The following is a 21,983-nucleotide window of genomic DNA, read 5'->3' on the forward strand; positions in this document are numbered from 1 at the left end:
TATTTCATTGGTAGTCAACCTGATAATCTCTCGTGGCCTCAGCATCGATATCAGCTGCAGAAGCGAGGCCGACCATCTTCTTTTTCGCGTCAATATCTCTCTTCAACATAACAGCGAATATCACCGCACCAACTACCACAACGGTACAACTCCCGATTAACGTCAATAATATTGGCAGGCCGTAATCAAAGTATTGAGATCCAGCGTCTTCTGTTTGACTGATCACAGGTCTCTTGCTCTGAAACAAAATAAAATAAGTAACCCCTAAAAAATGTAACATTAAAGTTTGTAATAGCAAAATTACCCGGTCACCGACTCCTGTAGACAACACTTGGGCGCCAGTTTCTCGACGTAATTCGTCTTTGATGTCAACTGTAAGCAAATTGTAACGTTATCGTAATCATTTATCTCGATTCTCAGTAGTTCGTAAATTAATTGCTGAAAGCTTAGTCTAAAAACATAATTGCCTTTTACAAAGTGTTTCTTAGGCTTTCTACTTTGATAAGCTCTAACAGTACTCCCATATATCTTATTTTTATTTGATATACCAACGTATAAATTATACGCACCTACACGTCTAGCGACATCTTCTGCATCATAACCTTTGCTGTTTTTCTCAACTTTAAACGTAACTTCGCTTGGATCGACCCTGTTGAAGAAAAAAACATTAGAGCAATTACAGCAATATTATTTTAATTCTCATTTATGGTTAAATAAAATAAATTACCGAGGATTGGTGAAAGTATCCTTCTCTAATCCAAGCAACTCCTCTAATCTTGAAATAAATGCTAGACCTTTTTCCCAGTCCGTTAAGAACCTGGTAATATAAAATATATAAGTAATCTTATAATAGCAAAATATAGTTAAGTGTTACCATTAAAAAAAAACTTGAATATTTTAAAGATGACGAAACTAATTTAATTGGTATTTATTTTTCATAATATAATATTTTACATAATACCGAAGCGCCGTAAGCGTAGGTTTTTAGTAATTCAATGTAAGGAAAGATTGTTACTTTGTATTTGTATTGTTACATTGGCATCACCAGATTAAATGTATTAACCATAAATTGTAATTAGCTTTAAGTTGGTATAACTGTAATTGTAATTGTAATTGTTAATCTTTTGTTTTTCAATATTTTTTTTTCTATTTTTATGGTAATCTACTGCCATTACCTTTGGTTTAATAAATGATGCAGTAAACGGGGATAAAATAAATATTACCTGTTCTTAAACAGAACGTATGTATACGATGGGTCATAATCGTAATCATTGTGGTCATGAAGTGCTTGAGATAAAGCTTCATCTTGAGCTCCTTTAGCTAAAAACAAAACATCTAAAAATTAGTGTACCTTATTTAAAAGTAAACAAAAAGTAACAAGAGACACATTAAAAGGCAGATTTAAATATGCAATACATAATTCACATATCTTGTGCGTATTTGCTTCGATACACAAGCTTTCCGTTAATACGACAAACTTTGTATTCATTCATATTCGAGACATTGAAAATCACGACACAAAAGGTTAGAAAAAGGAGTATAAAATAAAATAAGTAAAGTAAGAGATTAAAATACCACAAATATAGAAAGCGATCAAACCTATTAGTGGAGCCAAACTCCATGCGTTTGCGTTGATAAGAAACAAAATGTGCGGACAGGGGGTAACATTTAGTGCGGAAAGACTAGAAGACGTGGCGGTGCAAATATCAAATGTAAGAGTCAATTACACTCGGACGCAGAGGTCATAGTTTATAAGGTCACATCGAGATTCTAAAACAGGTAGCGGGCCTTCGTGACACTAACCTGTTACCGATTTATTGTGGTACAATAACTTTAGAGTTTTCGCGTCCAGACGCGGCCCGGGCTTTTTAACATCATCTCTTTCCCTACGCTTAAAGCCCCATTCTCTATTAAGCAAATCTTGCAATTCTTCAGATAGATAAAATTTGGAACTTTCACCTGAAACATCGTCGGTACGTAAACAGTCTCAGTCCGGTGTAATTAACCGGCCCGAGTCTTTATTTCAACCCATTCGAGATTTTTACACGAAATTAAAATGTCTTTGAAATGGTAATCAATAAGGAAGGAATTTCGGGATTTTTTAGCAATGTTTTAGGTAAGATCAATTGAGTTTGAAATATTATTGTGCCTACAAACACTGAAAATAAAAGAGGAAGCAAACAAAATTGTTTCTTAACAAGGAGAATCTGCTTTTATTATCTACTGTAAGGTTTTTATTAAATTTACCTCCCATTTCGTCGATTTTAAGTGGACCTCCTTCAGAATATATAGCGTCTTGTGGTTTAAGATCTTTGAATCGTTGCCAATAATTTAATACGTATTCCATGTTTTTAGACTTTGTACCTTCGAAGCCAGGTGTATCTGATAAAGCAAATTATCTCAACACTATGTGATTTAGTAATAATAATTGTTTATATGTTGTAATTCTTACCTTTTAAATTGTAAGGGTCATATTTACCGCTGCCAGCGTCCATAGCGGATTCATCTAAATCATCATTATCGATATAAATCCTAGATTCTTGAATGTCTCCAGGATTTTCGTATTCAAATGGGAAATTCTTCTCAGCGAAACTCTGCTTGTATTTCTCTAAAGCATTCGAATGAACTTCAGCATCTAATGGAGAATAATTACTCGTAAGATATTCCGCCGTGTAAGGGTAGGGTTTCATTTTCATTTTCCTGAAATGAGCACCCAAACGCTCTTCGTCTGGAAACTTCTCAGAGTTAGATTCTCTGTTTGCGACAGAGAGTGATTTTTTCTCTTTGTCCAATGCGTTGAAATATTTTCCATTCAGTTCTTTAATTCCTTTTTCTGCTTGAAGTCGTTCTCTAAAACCTTCGAAAGGGACAATAACAGGCGACTCTTCTAGGCCGCTAACTAACATTAAATTTCTTATTTTATCGCTTGTGGTTTCTCCTTCCATTTCTGATTCCACTGGATGCAAATTTTTATATTTAATGGAGTTGAATTTAAAACAATATAAAATATACTCTATTTTAAAGCAAATTTACCTTTCGGAATAATGTAAGGAGACGGGTCATCATCGGATAAAGGAGGATTATAAACCTCGTTGGCATAATCTGAATCGCTTAACGCCGAGTTCGGCATGAATCGCACAAATGCGGTTTCATCGGGTTCCATCTATAAATTAAATCAGTGATCGGACACACATTTGTAAAAGTTTTGATGTATAGGAAAAAATCATACACAAATTATTTTAAATGTCTTTATATTGGAACTTACGTCAGTTTCTTCACTTTCATCTTCGCTTTCCGTAGTCGTAGTACTCAATTTGGGGTCGGCAAAATGCTCACATAGTTTAGAGTTGACGTCAGTTGGTTCTCTATATCAAGGTATCAAATTAATATGATTTTATATAACCTTAAACAGCTTAAAAAATATAGCAATGCATAATGTTGATAGCCTTGAAGAGATCTGAGTGTAAGTATAGTGTTTCACTTTTTGTCGTGCCCCAAGTGCACTTAGTCTGCACCTCTTAAATGTAGGTCAAGGGCAGAGGTGTTTTTACTTTGACCACGCGTTTATGTTTACATATAATAGAGTAAGTATGAGATATTTTATTACTAGCTTCGCCTGCGACTCATCCGCGTGGAATTAAAAAAAAAACAAAAGTTAGTAGGCTCTGCGTCATCCAGACATCTATATATACCAAATTTCATCGAAATCCGTTCAGCCGTTTAGGCTAAACACTTAAACTAATATAGAATATGATGTACCTATGTATTTAAACCAGTTCCTATCCTTTTTAGATGATTTTTTTATGTTTTTTAAGCTAGCGCTTGATCACGATCCCATCGGATAACAGTGTGATCTATTTCCGATGTATATCGTCCGATAGGCGTTCGTACAATTAACAATGAGTCCTTACACTTTATGGCGGAGTGCGTACAGCATGGCTTGCAGTACGCATTGCGTGTAGGCGTGCTCCCAGCGGTAGCCGCGCACCGCCAGCCGCTGCAACTCGCCTTCGAACCACTGCAGTTGCTGGGAACTCATGTCATATCTACGCACACGGTAGTGACAATTTTGTTATCGAAGTAAGTTTGTTATTTTGGTCATTGTCGTGTGTTATGAAGTTACTCGACTTTATAGAAGACTGATCTGAATTGATGTTTTTGTCTCGACGTTCTGTGTGCAGTAGATCTAAGCTCCCTTTTCTATTCAAACTATTCTCTATATATGTGCTTTTATCGATTTCCGATAGCCGTTTAGGCTTCAAACTCTAACAAACATCCATCTATCCATCCATCTATACTTTCGCATATTTAAATTAGTAAGAACTTTCAACTATCGAGTATCAGAATAATATTAGGCATATCTAGGGTTCATGTTCATTCGAATGTTATTCAGATCGTTTAATTATAATAAATAGCTATGAGAGCAATTAGTTCAATAAGTTCATAAGCAAATGAATAAATAACTCACTTGTAGAGGGAGCCATCCTCCGGTTCGCTTTCGTAAATCGGCATGCATTTACCGAAAGCGAAATCTACAAAAATATTCGAATTTTATTTCTTAAGCTAAGAGGTTTAATAAATATAAGTACTACAGAATGTCTACGCACCATCGTAGCACCACTCCACTCCGTCGATACATAATGTAGCACTAAATAGGCAGCCTGTCGAAGTTACAAATATATCAGATTAAAAAAGCCTTCAATTCATAGCATAACATTTTTTTTTAATATTATATGATGGCAAAAGAGCAAGCGGAATCCGAAATGGCGAAGCGAACGCTGCCTAAAGAGGATATTTTCACTTCCTATGCGTCTTTGCCACCGCCAAATCCACTTTTCCTTCCAATTCTTTCCTCGTAAGAAAAGGGTCGAAAGGAAAAGGGACTAAAACGATTCCTCTGGCACTACACTCATCATACGAACTGCGGAATTGCTCCCACTTCACGCCTGTTTTCTGTGTGGTCGTGGTATTACACCGGGCGAGCCGGCCCATTCATGCGAAGATGTTAAAGCGGGCTCTACCACTGTTAAACTTATTATTTCTTACATATAAAGAAAAGAGTGAAGTATTAAGTTTTTAAAATAATTTTATTAACGCACAATCACTGTTGCAAGTATTCATCGAAATAGGTTAGAGTTATAGAAAAATTCAATTAAAAAATGTCTTCATGGACGCATCTTCTATAGTTATTACGATATATTGTAGCTATCGACTACGATCGATAGCAACTTTGCACAGAGATCGCCCTTGAGCTGGCTGTCGAGTTTATTCTAAAGCTTGTCATATTTTTTTTTTAATTAACACTATTATAGCTCAAAAGTAATTACGGTAATTTGTTATGATGACAACAAACATTTTCACTAAAAGCAAACTGAATACGACTCAAAGGTTACTTCAGTTAAATGGAAGGGCAAAAATACTTTGATTTTTTTCTTAACGATATATCTAATTTTACGATTGTTATTTGGAAACTAAGAACGGATATGTTTTAAGGTAAAGTTAAATTAGATATTAGTATCTATAAGCGAGGGTTCGGCCGTAAATAGACTTTGCGGATACGAACTTACGAACAAAACAATTGGTATCAAAACAAACAATCATTAACCAATAACACGTACTTATTCCTTAAGATTTAATCGCTTATATATGAAAGTAAAAGTTTACAGAATACACTTACCTATAGTAAACCTTGAACAATTTAAAGCCAACAAAGCTTTTATATTAGGCTGAAGATGAGATTAACTTTTTATAGTAACAGAAGGTAGAAGTGTTATTGATGGTAACTTACCTATGTTACCATCGGCTCGCGAGGGGGGCGCCAGCGTGCTGAGCACCACCAGCGCCCACAGGGCCTGCCGCCGCCACGACTGGCTCATCACATCTGCATCACAAATTATAATTTGTTATCGACCTCATTTCTGGTGTACTAAAAGTACATGGGTATCGGCGAAACACTAATGGATACGGTTGTTGTGTTGACTTTTATTATAAAGGTTGTTAATTTCAATTTGACATATTATCTGACAAGTGTGCCACTACACCTCCTTGCTGATGGTTGTTTTGCATATTATTATAATTATTGTACAATATTGTTAGCACAGTACAGTTTGAAGTCAAATTTGCCGTAGTATTAGTGGTAGATTACAAATTGTAACTTACACAAAAATATTTACACGTTATGCTATACAAACATGAAACAAAGGTACGAATTTCCCCGATCAAAGTTATAAGGTTGTTTACATTCATACAAACGTTTTAACTAAATTAATTTCAATGCATAAATTATTTTTTAGCTGTAGTTTAAATTTAACTACTCGTAATTAATTACAATAAATGATAAAGCATATTCATGATTTCTTTGTTTTAGGATTTCGTTTCAACAAGTTTTTTTAAGCATACATTTCCCATTTGCGTTATTATTGTTGTTGATCAATTTTCATCTCTAAACATTATTATTTCCGAATTGTACGTTTTACGAATTAAAATTATCACCTAATAATAAGGGGTAGATTTAAAATTGTAACACTGAAAAATTATAAAACATCGGGAAACTAATATGTTATTGCAATGATTTGTTTTTGAATTGTTAAATTGACTTGAAATTAGTGAAATTCAATCTAAACTCTGTTTTTATGTTCTTAAACTTTCCACAAAACGCTAAAATATACCTATGTCGGAAAAACATTCACAACATCAACAACTGAAACTAATTTAATTTCGAAAACAAACTAATATATTTAACTTAGCCAATGTAATTTATCACCGTTTAATATTGTAGCTTGCTATCTTAAAACGATCTATAGATAAGTTGTAGCTAAGTTATATGGAGGCCAGTGACGTAGGCATCTGCCCTTTACATCCCACGCACTTCGTGCTCACAGACCGGGAATGTATTGAACGAATTTTAACAAAAGCTTTCAATATTTAAACATTAAAATTTCTTTAAAAATAAATTTATTTCTCTATTTATTTACTCACTAACACATGATTTACATTATTTGTAATTTAACAATTTTGTCAAAACTGTGAGGCTTATATTCAGCACATTATTGCATCAATGCAAAGTTATTTATATTGTTTAATTTGATTTAAAACAAACTACAACAAATAGGAGATAAAAATCGTTGATAAACAAACACAATCACATAACACTTCTGTTAACTTGGACATGGAATGGCGTAACAGGTTTCAGCATAAAGATTACTTAAGAGATTTACATTTTACACTAAAAGAAAAGGAATTTTAAGGAAATTAAAGGTACGCACCGTTTAGAGACAGCGATTATTCCGGAACATATCGGTAGCAGGTTTCGCTGGTGTCAGTTGAAGTTGGTTTGCGACGTAGGTCGGGCCGGGGCGTCGGTGTTCGGTGCTCGATGCTCGCGGCTAGCAGAGACGATGGCGCGGACCTGCGCACTCCGCTCTATCGATCCCCAGCCGGCCCATTCACACGCGGCCACTTCGCCGCCTACATAACGATACCTTCAGAACCCATGTTATACTTCAATCATCATTAGATAACGTTATAAGCCAAAGCTTTCACTATTATAACACTTGGAACTATCGACTGCACTTTATCCCGATATATACCACTGTAGTAAGGAAAGTAAATAGATATATTTATATATTGTCAGGAGTTTGCGATGATGACAGGGACGTAATGGCGCCCTCAAGTTATCGCAAGAGCAGTTCCCTGCATGCTAATGACGCGGTTAAGCGATAACGTCTGTCGGCCTAGCTACTAAGTTTGCTTTTAATTATTCCACATTGAATTCAATGTCAATAAATTTAAAAGCTTCACTATGTACTGCTTATACTAAATTAAAAGATTCTACTGTCGTAACAATATGCTCTCCCTCCTTACAGTCCCCTTGCACATAATCCGTCTATATATTTTTCCTGCTTTATCTACCCTGTTAGTCAAAGCTAAAGCAAAATTAATTTTAATTTAATCTAAAATGTTCTAATGAATATGGAAATTAAGCAACTCGAGGAGATATTTAATACGCATCTTAGTGACGTCATAGGGAAAATATTAAATGAAACGGGAACACGTAGGTGGAACTCCGAGGTAAAGCAAGCCTACGCTGTTGACAGATTGAAGGAGTTATTAATAAAGCGAATCAATACCTTCGCTCAGATTCATCTGAAATCGCAACAATTTGTTGATACCTTTATGTTGGAGCCAGTTCCAGGACTATGTTTTTAATATTTTATCCTTAACAAACAGTATAGATTTGTAATACTGTAATTTTATAACTAGTTATCAAATTCAACTTGTTTTATTTTATTTTATTTTATTTAGTAAATAGCGACAATATTGTTTTTCTAACGTTATTCATTCTCAGCCGCAAGTTAAAATCATCTACTTTTTACAATTGTGGAGTATTTATTTTAAATTCTAATGATGTCATCTCGTTCGGGATTGCCGTCTCATTTAAATGCAGTCGTTGAGGCAGGCATCCGTTTTATTAAATTTTTATTTAATCGTGTCTAGTAAGGCTATTATAAAATACTAGCTTTTGCCATGACTCCGTCCGCGTGGAATTAAAAAACAAAACTGAGTAGCTCATGTGTTCTTCCAGACTATCCTCTACGTCTGTGCCAAATTTCATCGAAATCCGTTCAGGCGTTTAGGCTACAAACTCTAACAAATATCCATCCATCCATCTAAACTTTCGCATTTATAATATTAGTATGAAGTATAATTGTGAACTTCAAGAAATTGGTGTTCGAAATTCAATTAAGATAATTGCAAACATCGAGGATTCCCAAACTATTCATCAAACATTTTTTTTAATACGTTGTTCAAATTCTATAGTACTTTAACACCACCTATGCGTTTCAAACATCATCATTCCTTCTTACTTCGTAACCGAAGACTATGGACGCCATTAGCCCGTCTAAAATCTTTTCAAACCTATAGGTTATTGAATATAACATTACTTATAGATAGAAGGAAGTGAGTATTGATTTCTTTGCATACAGTTGTTAGTTGTACGGGTCAGAAGTTAAAACAGAATGTTGTGGGCGATAATCCGGCAAAAGGGCAACTACGGAATATAATGAAAATGTTTTAGCTGACATTTTCAAAGAGACATCGTAATATTAAACGAATTGTACATCGTGTTATTACAAGTTAACGGATTTAGCAACAACGGACACAAACAAATGAAATATGTATAAAATAAAGTTCACGTTTCAAATTACGCAGACTTTAGAAGTGGTTTTACTGAAAATAACAGTGTTCGTACTTTTATGTGCGGAAACATGATTCCAATTAAAGTTTGTGTACTAACTGGTAAAGATCATTATTTTAATTGGTTTTATTGTAACCTTTTTTCATAAATAAGTTCGGAACAGCCGTACTCAGAATCATTTAATCATACTAATGTTATAAATGCGTAAGTTTAGATGGATGGATGTTTGTTAGAGTTTGTAGCCTAACAGCTCAACGGATTTCAATGAAATTTGATTCAAATGTAGGGGATAGTCTGGAAGAACACATAGGCTACTTGCTTTTTAACACTTGTTTTTTTAATTCTACGTGGACGGAGTCGCGGGCGTAAGTTACTGGTAAGATAATCCTTTAGAGTTGCGACAATAGAGGTTTTTACTTTGATGCGTATTGTTTTGTTTTGATCACGTAAAAAGCAATAGATGCAAATATCTTTACTTTTGGCGTCACGGGCGTATACACAAATGCTAAGTTCAACGACCCCAATATTCATGTAACATCGCGACTGTTCATCAAATCGATAGATTCGCAAACATTTCATATACTTACAAATAAATGAGCTGTTTTTATTGTTTGGTTAAGATTGACTTGTTACCGAAACTTTAGAGGGATGGATGTTTGTTCTAACTACCTCCCCTTTTAGGTATCTCCAAAATGACATACGTATCGCGATGTTTGTCACAGTCATAGAAAATAGTCTAAAACATACCTAGACTACTTATTAAGTTTTGTTTTAATTGTGCGTGTATGGAGTTCTGGTAAAAGTTAATTATTAAAACGAAAATTATAAGCGTTTATGTAGTCGTTTATTATCAAAATTATCATACACGTAGGTACAGATTTATTCAAGGTACTGTACATTTTTACATGAACAAAGAAAAATTATGGTTTCACATTCCAATTATCTTGAATAACAAACCAAAAATTGGGTACCTATCTATGAATCAAAATGTACATACTACATACTGACTAAATAGTCGTTTCTATTTTAGTTAAACAATCGTTAGAAAATATAACCTCAAAATGTATTTAACATTCCAATATATTCAGAACTCTGAATTACATATCACGTGAGTTTCCATTGCCGAAACACCTTTAAACAGACGTTTTTTCAATGAGCGACAGAGATAGCAATATTATATTGTATAGGTGTTTGAGAAATAGAAACTCAAGACAAGAAAACGTGTTATGAAAGAAAACAATTATTAATTTATAGAGGTAATTATTTGACCTCGTAGGCATAAGTCAAATTGAATAACTCGCTAGCGCCCTCTTTAAAGGTCGGAAAAATGTCACCAAAATCCATACAGTACTGTGCTGTCTTGTGTATTTTCATGACTATTTATTTATACAGAACCAGCCGCGAAAACAGCGCCTCTCTTTTCAGATATCCTTGTTAGACTACAATTCGCACCAAACGCATAGGTTAACAATCAATTCAATAAATTATTTTAACTATATGATCTCAGCTTTACATAAAATTATTCGAGAATTATTCTTCTGCGCCGAGGATAACATTAAATGTTAAATCAAAAAATGCCTGTCTATTTATAAAGGTCAGTGATAAAAAGAGAAAGGCATACAAAAACATGTCATCTTTGACACTGCAATATTGTGTACGGGTTTTTCAGTCAATGGAAACTGTTGGTTAAATAAAGATTGCAAAATATTAACTGAAAGGTTAAAGCTAAACTTTAATATCAATGGATATTCGACATGTTACTAAACGTACGTAAGCAAAACGAATACATTATTTTCTACGTTTAAAATAATACATATAACATAAGTAATAATTAAATACAATAATGAGTTTTAAGAAATCAAAAACAGTTCAGTTATTTTGTAGCAAATATTGTGCGATACCGAGATATACCAAATTAATTTTATATATCAGAGAAACAAAACTAACACTAATAATGTATTACAAAATGGTAATAAACCAGATTTTCCGATATATATCTTTAAATTAATATTTAAACATTACAAAAGTCTAAACCGGAGTCGATTACCATTTACACTGGGTTACAATATGGTCGAGAGATATTTAAATCAATTTCTTTGAACAAACCTATAAACAAATACAAAATATAGATTCCAGTAAATCAACTAAAAAGGACATGAGACTCATTTCATAAACGTCTATTTTATGTTATAGTAAACACGTATCGTTTAGTTACGTTAAGACAGTAGTGACGTCATATTAATAGTCTTTTTTTTATCATAGAGGAGGCAAACGAGCCGCGGGAACACCAAGATGTTCATCGACGCCCATGGACATCCGCAATACCAGAGGAACTGCAGTTGTGTTGCCGGCCTTTGAGGAGGTGATAAGCTCGCTTCTTGAAGGACCCTAAGTCCTGTTATTGTGCTTGAATAAGCACTTTTTATTTGCATTATTAAAATTAAAAAGTAACCAAGAATAAATCTGGCATGTCCTGCCTTTAATCGAATAATTACATCACTTTCTAATGTTTTTAAATTGATTTCGCATTTTACTCTATAACGAGGGTTTCTATATACCTGGTCGGTGATACAAATTATTTATACAGATAATGTATTTATTGGAAATTCGTATATAATACGAAACTAGTTAGAAAAACACTGGCAAGAAAGTAAATTTATTCTAAGCGATAATAATTTTTTATCCAAAATATCTTAAACTACCAGAACTTTATTCGTGATTTTGGTAAACAATAGTTATTAAATTAATTACGATATTCTAAAATATACAAACAAAGACTTATTTATTGCATTTAAAGCGACGATATCTATAAAAATCTAGTATTGAAATATTTAGGACCTGTCCCACCACTGGCTGATAGAGGCTCAGATAGCTTAAAAATGAAGTCACTTTCAGATAAGGTTACAAAAAACGATATTTTCGTTACATATTTTACACGTTGGATTGTTATCAGATAATTTACAATGTGGTAGTAGTACAGGCCCTAAAGTATTATAAACAAAAGATAACGAGCAAGAAAACTTTATATTGTTTTTCAACTATCAAATAAACAATGAAAATTCCGTTGAAACAAATTCCAATCATTACGGAAATTAGGAAGTAATTATTAAAAAGCTGTCACAATTTCACTTACAAAACATTTTAAATAACATAAGTTGCAATTTGCTACCGTGAAAACAAAAACTAAAACATAAAACTTCAAACATTTTCAATCATATTCAATCAAAACTCTAAATTCCTTAAACTAAATATTGTTCCGTTAATTTCACATTGACTAGGCGCAGTATTACCTTTTGTTCTCAAACCTTCCAACAAACAGACAAAAAAACATGCAGTCATATACAGTATTGGTACCTATTTATAATCAAGAACGTAAAAATATTCGAGCTGCATTTATGACTATAAATTATATTACAATTGGCATTTATAAGTGCAAAAATATAGCACGAAACCGAAACAAAATTATCTAAAAAGGACTAAAACATAAGTTGGTTTTACCGACATTTCTATTGTATTATTTTCTCAAACTTCTATTAATATTGAAGTTTTTTTTTATCTCAATTTTTTTCGATATGTTAATAGTAATTAAAGACTGCAAGAGACTCTATAAAACAGACAAAACAAACATAAAACGTAATAAAAGTAGGAAGAGATCGTCCATTAATTGCGTGAAGCTAGAAAATCATAAAAGGGGGAATTATAAAATAACACGAAGAGGTAGAGGGAGGGGGAAACAAAACAAATATCAATCATAATTGTAAAAGTATGGATGGATTGATGTTTGGTAGTTTGTAGCCTAAACGGCTGAACAGACTTCAATGAAATTTGGTACAGATGTACAGGAAGAACACATAGGCTACTCACTTTTGTTTTTTTTTCATTCCAAGCGAACGAAGTCGCGGGAGAAAACTTGTTATAAATATTTCCTGACTAACTTTAGATACAAAGTGAGGAGAGGTAGTGTAAAACCTTATCACATATAAAAAAGAGGGGGATCGAAAAATTCTAAAAACACGCGTTCAATAGACGATCCTTAACGAAAAGTTTTACTATATGCAGTGGGAGTAGAAATATATTTACTTACAACCATTTTATCTGATATTGACTAAAATTCTGAGTATTCATGATTGCTGACATGCAGAAGTTTCTAGACTAACATTTACAGCGAGAATAAGAACCGTTCTTTGACAACATTAAATTACGTATTACAAACGTCCCGTTAAACTTTTACTTTTATTGTATAGAGGAATAGTGTCACATTATTTAGTATTTTATAATATTTAAAGCACTTTTTTAACCATTGCGTAAATAATCATTTGTCATCATCATATTTTGACAAAAAAATAGACTTTATATAAAATTGTAGCTTTTGTGAATGGTCGTATATTTCCATACTAATTATATCAAGGGAAAAAATGTTTTTGCATGTATTGAAATATCTCAAAAATTATTGGGTTGATTTTATAACTTTTTACACTACTAAAAAGCTAAGTTATCACCAAGTAGTATATGTTATTTTTTTTAATTTATTACCACACGGACGAATTCGAGTGCAACTAGTATTTGATATGTTTCTTTTAATATGGGAATGTTATTTAGGTTTGGAGGGGCAAGGGGGTGCGGGTCGGTGCGGGCGGGGGGGTTCTTCATACACTTCGTCATACAAACACGCGTTAGTATAAGTGACTCTGGAATATCTTTCACCGTCACCTATTTCACTATAAAGATGGTTGTCTGTATCCGCTACAGCGTCGTATCTCATCGCGGCTGTTGCATACGCGTAATCGAAATCCGTATTCTGATATTTAAATGCCGAATAATTCTTAGAATTCTCCAAAGAATCACTGAAATTCTTCAATTTCTCCCCTTCTTCTTCATATTTAGGTACATATATATTCTTTTCGTAGTTATTCCGTTTAATCGTTTCTATAGGTGTCAATTTGGTATAATAATCCTTTTCTAACATGTACTGTTGTGAAATATTTGGTTCGTTATCGTAAGTAAATACTTCATTGTTTGTGACATTCGTGTTATATTTTGATGTGGAAGGAGCGCTATAGTTGGTATTGGAGTATATATTATCAGTATTGGAATTTTTCGATCTGAGATTTAATGATTCTGATATTCTGTCGTCCAGCGACATTTGTGTTAACGATTTTACTAAATCTCTATTCGATTCTCTTTCACTGTATGTATTTACATTTGCATTATTTAGAGGAGTACTGTAAAGTGTGTTATTTTGATTGGAATAATTGCTTCTGTTTAAAGTAGACAGATTATTTGAAATTTGTGTCTCCTGTTGTATATTATTCGAATATATTTGAGATTCGTTATTACTGAGAGGTATAGAATCATTTAATTGTATATCATAGTTAGGTCTTTGAGGTATATCTTGATACGAAGTCCAAACGTGGGTAGTCTCGAAAGGGTCCGAATGATCGATAAAACTCTGATTGTGGGTAGATGAAGAAACGTTGAGATTGTCTAATGATTTAGCACCATATAGATTGGGGAAATCCTGTGAGGTTGAACATGAAGGAAGACTTTCTATACTTGGTTGTCCCCAATTCGGTTCTTGACCTGAAAATTACAATTAAAATAGTATAACATAAGAGACGACCTTTTAAATATTTTTTTTTAATTAAAAAGGGGTAATATTTACCGAGTTCAGGCACATCAATCGGCTCATCCAGAATAGAGGAGGCGATGTCTTTTAATGGTTTCTTGTTCGCTGAATTCACTTTAATCGACGGCGGCATGTCCAAGTCTATAAGCAAATCTTCTCTAACTGTAAACAAAGAAATAACAATATAAAGTGATATAAGATGTTTGTTTATTACACTCGTTATAAGATTTTGAATGTATAAATAACATATTTTTGTGTTTGTAGGTAAATAAAAACACGAGAATTTAATGCAGAAAAGAAAGATACCTTACTACATATTTATCTGTATATACTAATATCATCACGATGTTTTCCTTCACCGTATGAACGTCAAGGAAATTATGTACAATCGAGGAAAATTGCGGTGAACCCCTAAAAAACTACAATCGTTTGACCATTTTGAAACGAGACGTGGAACAAAAACCAATACGCGGCTTATAAATCTGTACGAACAATAAAAACAATTTGACTCAAGGATAGTTTACTTTTTAATATCCCTTCGCTGGTACCAGTCACTGCTATGTAATAAGTTATTTGTAGGAAGAGGCAGAGTGTCTCGTTGCAATGAACAAGGCAATTTATCCTGAAGTGGAACGCCGCGAATTTTCGCAACTGTACATATGACATGTGTGAAACATCAGTGGGGACATATAGGGAGTAGTGTTGATGGCACTAATGTACTAGGGCATTCCTACCTTGATTGAGACTTCTAGAATGGTAGTCCCTTGTATCCCTGGCGCTGGAGTTTGCGGCCAGCGAGGCTCTATCATTAACGAGCTTATTGTAGTTGAAATGCTTGCTGCCGGAGTTGCCGGCGCGTGTGCTAGGCGGCTGCGTTGACTCTATAGTACGCCGCTTGCGCAAAACCACAGCGGAATCGTCCGATATACCGTTTACAGATGGGGTAGGTTGAACTAAAAGGTAATTACACGAATAAAACAACTGATGTAATGTTTGATATTCGTCATACTTCTGAAAAGCCACTCCTTTTGTGTTCAATCGATATATAACGTTCCTATTTGCTTAGTACCGGATGTCTTGATAGATAATTTGGTTTATCGCATAACTGAATCTCATGTAAAAGCGACATGAAATTTAACGTGTTTCTTGAATACGACGATGTTGGTTTCAATATTTTCTTACTAATACTATAAATGCGAAAGTTTGGATGGATGTTTGTTTTAATTTTAAGCCTAAACTGCAGAACGGATCTCGATGAAATTTGGCATTGATGCTGATGATAGTTTGGAAGTACACATAGGCTAATTACTTTTATTTTTAATATCCCGCGGACGAAGTCGCTGGCGAAAGCTAGTATTACAATACAGTTTTAAACAAATGCGCGTTATTCTAAGTTGTATTATAATTGAATTAGATACGTCTATCATATACCTTCAGTAGTCATAGATTAGCGACTGCCAAGGTCAAGTATGGCAAGTTAGCACTTACGTAACATATCAAGTAACTTCAATTATCAATGAAATGTCGCATAAACACGATTTATGTTAATTTATGCGTTTTTGTATTAAAAAGATAAGGTTTACTTAGAACGTTATATTTCAATTTATATATCGAACAGTATTTTTAATAAATAACATTTTTCTGACTTTTGCCCCATAAATGAAAATTTTCATAAGCGATCTTAGCAAATGCTTTTACTTAATTACTAAATTTAATCATAATATTTATTTATGAGATATTTAAAAATTAGATAGAGCTATTCAATTTGTTTCTGTATCAAGTTACGGTCTACATTTGTTCGCAACTTTATTTATTTTCCACAGAGTTGTGTACACACGACCGCATTAATTCGCACATCCCGTGAAAGGCGATACTCCAGCCAGTCTCATTTCCTTCATACCCCAGAATACAGTCAGTGTTGTTGGCAGAAATGTTTACTACGTTTAAGTAATTCTTTCGTGTTTTATTTTTGCACCTATGTAATATTATTTTACAACGAAATAGTAGAGATCTTTTATAATAAACTAGCTGTTCCCGTGCGGCTTCATCCGCATGAAATTATAAAATTTTTATTTTATTGTCAAATTATCAATTGCAAATGGCAAAATGGCATGACATGGCACACCTTGGCAATCTTGCTTTCTAGATGGTGGTAGCAACTTATGGTCTCTTTCTCACATTAGGGGTTTTATCCAAAATATTTACCCCTGAGTTTAACGGCGTGAAAATATATAGCTAAAGCGTGACGTAAGTGTAGGGCTTTTTATTAAAAAAAGAGTTATTCGAAAATATGCTGTGATTGCTGACATCTTAGGCAACAAAGAAGTGTGTGTTTACGCTTTATTATAATAATATAGATGATACATTCAACAAGGATTTTCCGATTTACCTATAGTTAGCTAAGTCAACATTTAATTATCACGCGGGCTAATTCAGAAATGACATTCTACCAATTTTTTTTTAATCATAATACGATAGAAATGGTTTTAGAAAATAGAGTATTAGTCTATAAATCATTACGATTTTTTAATAATTCGGTGCTAATAGTGAAACGGATGACGTGAGCTATGCAACAGTTGCGAGTAAACAATATATCACGTTGTAACGCAATATGTTGCCATTTACGTGAACGCTCGCGATCTGCATTCTAATGACCGGGGATTTACGCTAACACTATCGATTTATTTAACTATATACACATATGTTTACTACTAACTGTTGCCCGCGACTTTGTCCACGCAATATTACGATAAAAAAGTAGCCTATAATATGCCCGTTAGTGAACATCCAGTCGAAAACAAACGCAGCGTGCGGACAGACAGACAGACAAAAATAGTTTAAATGCAGTTTCGTTATCAGCAACGCAAATACATCATCTTCCCGAAATCTAGAATTTTTCTTTTGATATTACAAACAGACACTCCAATTTTTATTTAATTACATATACGTATCAATATAAATACGAACGTTTGCAGGAATTGATGTTTGTAAGACTTCCTAAAAGACTAAACGAATCTTGATAATTGGAATAACACAATAATCATTATTATTTTTTTAGTCCATGCGAAGATGTTGCGGTCGACAGCTAGTTATATAATTTTTTTTATTTATTATTTAAACAATAGTCGAATGGATGGTTTCGAACTCTAGATCACGTGATCGGAAAACCGTACTTTTAACCATTAAGGTTAGAATCTATTACATAAAATTATAGATACAAATGTAACTCACCTTTTCTCATCGGCGAAGTAGTCAATGGTTTTTTAGTTGATGGTACATTTTTGCTTTTGGCTACACTCACTAAAGTACTGAAAATATATGAAGATTTAATTACAACTTTAATCATTTGGCCTGAAATATTTATGTCTTATATTTAGGCAAAGTAAAAAGGTGAATATTTTAAATTGATTTTAATATTAATTGATATAATTTTAAAACATTATGCTTGTGTAAGACGGTTTGAAAATTATTAAAACACTTCAAACCTGGGAAAGAGGCCGACTTCCAATGTCCGTTGGTTCTGACCCTTCCACCAGTGCAACTCCGGTCTCTTGTCAATTAATATGATAGCATCTCCTGCCTCTATGGTCATTTGACCTTGTTTGTGGTAGCTACAATAAACAATATAATGTCAAACCAATACCTTACTAATATTATAAATGCGAAAGTTTAGATGGATGAATGTTTGTTAGAGTTTGTAGCCTGAACTGACGAGATCACAATGGCATAGATTTACAGTATAGCCTGGAAGAACATATATCTACCTACTTTTGTTTTTTTTTTAATTCCACCCAGACAGAGTCGCGGGCGAAAACTAGTATATCATACAGATTATTACTAAAAGTCATAAACGCAAGTAAAAAACTAGGAACCAAATAATCTTAACATTAAAAGGTTACAAGAATTAGATCTAAATTGAATAACGGACCTTACAAAAAGAAATGTTGAACCTACCTTAAGCTGGCGATTGCAGTTTCGAATTTATTTGTTTCCATATATCGTTGTATTCCAGCGAAGGTCGGTCGTTCTTTAGGATTTAGGTCCCAGCACTGCATCATCAACATATAAATGTCTGGAGGGCAGGCAGCGGGGGATGATAACCTTTGCCCTTCTCTCATTATGAGTCGAAGGATCTCTGAACCATTTAAACCTAAGACAAGATTAAAGAAAGTAACACTTAGTGATAACTGTGTGATTAACTTTAGTACAATTGTGGCATTGAAAGTGTTACAGGCACAAAATACATCGTCTTACTAATAAATGCGAAAGTGTAGATGAATGTTTGAGTTTGCCGGCTGTACGGATTTTGAAGAAATTTGACATAAATGTAGAACAATACCTGGAAGAACACATAGACTATTAAGTTTTATTTAATTCCACGCGGACGGAACCGCGGGTGAAAGCTAGTTGTAATATAATTTTAATGAGATTGGAAATTAAAAAAGAATTAGTTTATAATGATTGTTGATTGCGTCTACATTGACAAACTCAATTAGAGATATGTTTTGTGTTGTACTTGTTATAAAAACATTACACTGGCAAAATGCACATTCAATTGGTATAAATAAACATGTATTTTTAATTTACATAATATTACAATACATGAGTAATACTCATAATTATATTTTAGAATTCTTTAACAATTGTGTACAATAAAATAGAAGCATATAACATCTTATAAACATACCACAAACTGATATTCTAAGATGAAAAATCTTATTCTATTCACCATCCTTCTCTTCTATTAACAAAAAGCTTAAATAACAATAAATAACATCTGTCCAAGTTGCCTACTATCTATACTATTATAATAAAGCGTAAACACACACTTTGTTGCCTAAGATGTCAGCAATTACAGCATATTTTTGAATAATTCCTTTTAATAAAAAGCCCTACATTTACGTCATGCTTTTAGGCTACAATTTTTCACGCTATTAAACTTTGGGGGTAAATATTTTGGATAAAAACTCTAATGTGGGGAAGATACCATAAGTTGCTGCCAACATCAATAAAGCAAGAATGTCAAGGTTGTCATGTCATGTCATTTTGACATTTGCATTGATAAAAATAAAATAAACATGCAGGTGAAGCTGCATGGGAAGAGCTGGTTATAAATAAAAAAATGCTCTATGTTACTCAGTGATAAAATAACTTTTTAATGGTGGAAGAATTTTAGAAATTGGTCCAGTAGTTATTTTAATAGATCCAAAAATACAAATCTTTCCTCTTTATAATATCAGTATAGATTAAGCACTCACCCATCCATGGTTCTTCACCAAACGAATACATCTCCCAGAGTGCGACAGCAAACATCCAGACGTCAGATGCATGGGAGAACTGTCTTGAGCGCAGTGACTCCGGAGCACACCAGGGGAATGGAACTCTTCGTCTCTCACTCATCACATAACAGTCATCCGCATCAGGCAAAGCTCTCATCAGACCAAAGTCACCTATTTTGACCTATATTAGAATTAAATATAAACACCATCAAAACAAGAGCTATTTGTTTTTAGTGGATTGTAAGACAACTAAACAGACTATGTTGGTATCTTAATCTATGCAATAAATAAAAATGGGGTGTCATAATGTAATAAGAATAATTTTAGTATTTTTATTTTAATCTGCAAATTTGCATTTGTTTTGGAAATTGTCTAAAATGCAGGTATGTATATTATAGATTTATTAAAAAAAGCTTAGTTATTGGTGACCACTAATAATAAAATAATTGTATATGTTACTTACCAAATCTAAACTAGATAACAATATATTCCTGCACGCAAGATCCCTGTGTAAAAACCTAGATTTTTCTAAATAGGCCATTCCCGCCGCAACTTGTCCTGACCATTTTGATATGTAATTTAATGAGACTTTGCCATTTTGTGCTCTAATATAATCCAACAATGCTCCCATATTTGCTAATTCACACACCATCATTAAAGGATGGAATACAACTCCATGTAACTTTATTAAATTATGATGCTTCAAGCTATGCATTGCTTCTACTTCTCTTCTAAAGTCATCGTAGATCCCTGGCTGTGAGAAAGCATCTGCTTTAAGCACTTTTACTGCAACAGGCACCATCTGACTTGACTGATCTGATACTCTCCATTCTCCACGTTTCACTACACCAAATGAACCATTACCTAGTTCATTATGCAATCTGCAAAATATGACTAAAGTAATAAAAAACCTAACAAAATATAATAATATTAGTTCCTTTCATAGAAAGATATTTAAACCTGTGTTTATATTGATATAGTCCTAATATACACTCAATATTGAGATTTACATTTATAACAAGAGATATTTATTACTTTAGATAATTTACTTAACTTACACAATATCTTTCTCCAGGATAATGCATGTAGTTGTTCGTGATTCAGTAGAAGCTTGTTGTCTGATAGCCAAATCTGTTTTCTCTCGGGTGACTGAACTTGTGCCAAACAGTTTGTTCCAAAATTTTCGATTCCATAGTTGTAGTTTCTTCTTTTTAACAGCATCAAATAATCTGCGTACACCTGGCTTGCTGATGCCAATTTTTTCAAGATCATCTGCATGCACATAGTCAAAATGTGCTAACCTTGTAATCTAAAATTAAATTGGTATTGAATATCACTTGCCTTAGCTTTAAGTTAACTATCTTTACTATTGCAAGCTACACTTAGAGGGAAAAGCAAAAGACAGTTATTTAAGAATAGAATATGCGATTTCCTTGCATTGTTTACCTGCAATTGATCTCTAATTGGCAAATAAAATTGTTCCAGCTGCACATTTTGTAAAATTTCACATAGCCATTCTGTTCCGGAATCCATATTCATAGTTATAAAATTGCCGAGCTACCTTTGCAATATATAAATTAGAAATCTACTAGAAGGTAACATCTCAAGCAGGAAGCTCAAATTATCTTGGGAAAAATAATGTAACTGCAGTCAGATTTTCTATTTAAGACGTAATATCACTTAATTGCAAACACTGTGTTATATTCGTAATAAACTATAATATTTTTCATAAAATTTTAATAAAAAATAATTTAACTCTTTCGAAGAAACACAAAATAACAATTAAATTTCACTTCATTTCATTTAGAGTTCTATTTCAAAGAGTAATTGACACTTCGAAAAGCTTTAAGGACCAGAAATGATTTCAAAGATTAAAAGA

At 33.3% G+C, this 21,983-nt stretch overlaps 2 protein-coding genes across 2 annotated transcripts in view; both read right to left on the reverse strand.

Annotated features, from left to right (window-relative positions):
• LOC106109132 (receptor-type tyrosine-protein phosphatase N2) overlaps nt 1-7,697 on the reverse strand; it is a 13,413-nt gene extending 5,716 nt beyond the window's left edge. Inside the window, exons 1-15 of the mRNA XM_013290534.1 lie at nt 7,266-7,697; nt 5,789-5,881; nt 4,608-4,661; nt 4,469-4,532; nt 3,912-4,046; nt 3,266-3,365; nt 3,034-3,163; nt 2,453-2,956; nt 2,248-2,382; nt 1,804-1,959; nt 1,224-1,320; nt 728-817; nt 570-649; nt 305-372; nt 20-238 (exon numbers count right to left, since the gene is read on the reverse strand). Coding sequence (XP_013145988.1) covers nt 20-238; nt 305-372; nt 570-649; nt 728-817; nt 1,224-1,320; nt 1,804-1,959; nt 2,248-2,382; nt 2,453-2,956; nt 3,034-3,163; nt 3,266-3,365; nt 3,912-4,046; nt 4,469-4,532; nt 4,608-4,661; nt 5,789-5,876 — 1,920 coding nt within the window. The 5' untranslated portion in view covers nt 5,877-5,881; nt 7,266-7,697. The remainder of the gene's footprint in view (nt 1-19; nt 239-304; nt 373-569; nt 650-727; nt 818-1,223; nt 1,321-1,803; nt 1,960-2,247; nt 2,383-2,452; nt 2,957-3,033; nt 3,164-3,265; nt 3,366-3,911; nt 4,047-4,468; nt 4,533-4,607; nt 4,662-5,788; nt 5,882-7,265) is intronic.
• A 5,352-nt stretch (nt 7,698-13,049) lies between these two features.
• Nucleotides 13,050-21,886, reverse strand: LOC106109426 (probable serine/threonine-protein kinase DDB_G0268876). The gene is made up of 10 exons (XM_013290928.1): nt 21,551-21,886; nt 21,163-21,413; nt 20,568-20,985; nt 20,084-20,285; nt 18,780-18,975; nt 18,311-18,436; nt 18,057-18,133; nt 15,560-15,778; nt 14,862-14,987; nt 13,050-14,779 (listed from the first exon to the last, which is right to left on the reverse strand). The coding sequence occupies exons 1-10, from the start codon at nt 21,641-21,643 to the stop codon at nt 13,791-13,793; spliced, it is 2,697 nt and encodes an 898-aa protein (XP_013146382.1). The 5' UTR covers nt 21,644-21,886; the 3' UTR covers nt 13,050-13,790.
• Between the last annotated feature and the right edge of the window lie 97 nt (nt 21,887-21,983).

The sequence above is a fragment of the Papilio polytes genome, unplaced genomic scaffold (genome assembly GCF_000836215.1).
Source record: "Papilio polytes unplaced genomic scaffold, Ppol_1.0 DF821289.1, whole genome shotgun sequence".
NCBI classification, from domain to species: Eukaryota; Metazoa; Arthropoda; class Insecta; order Lepidoptera; family Papilionidae; genus Papilio; species Papilio polytes.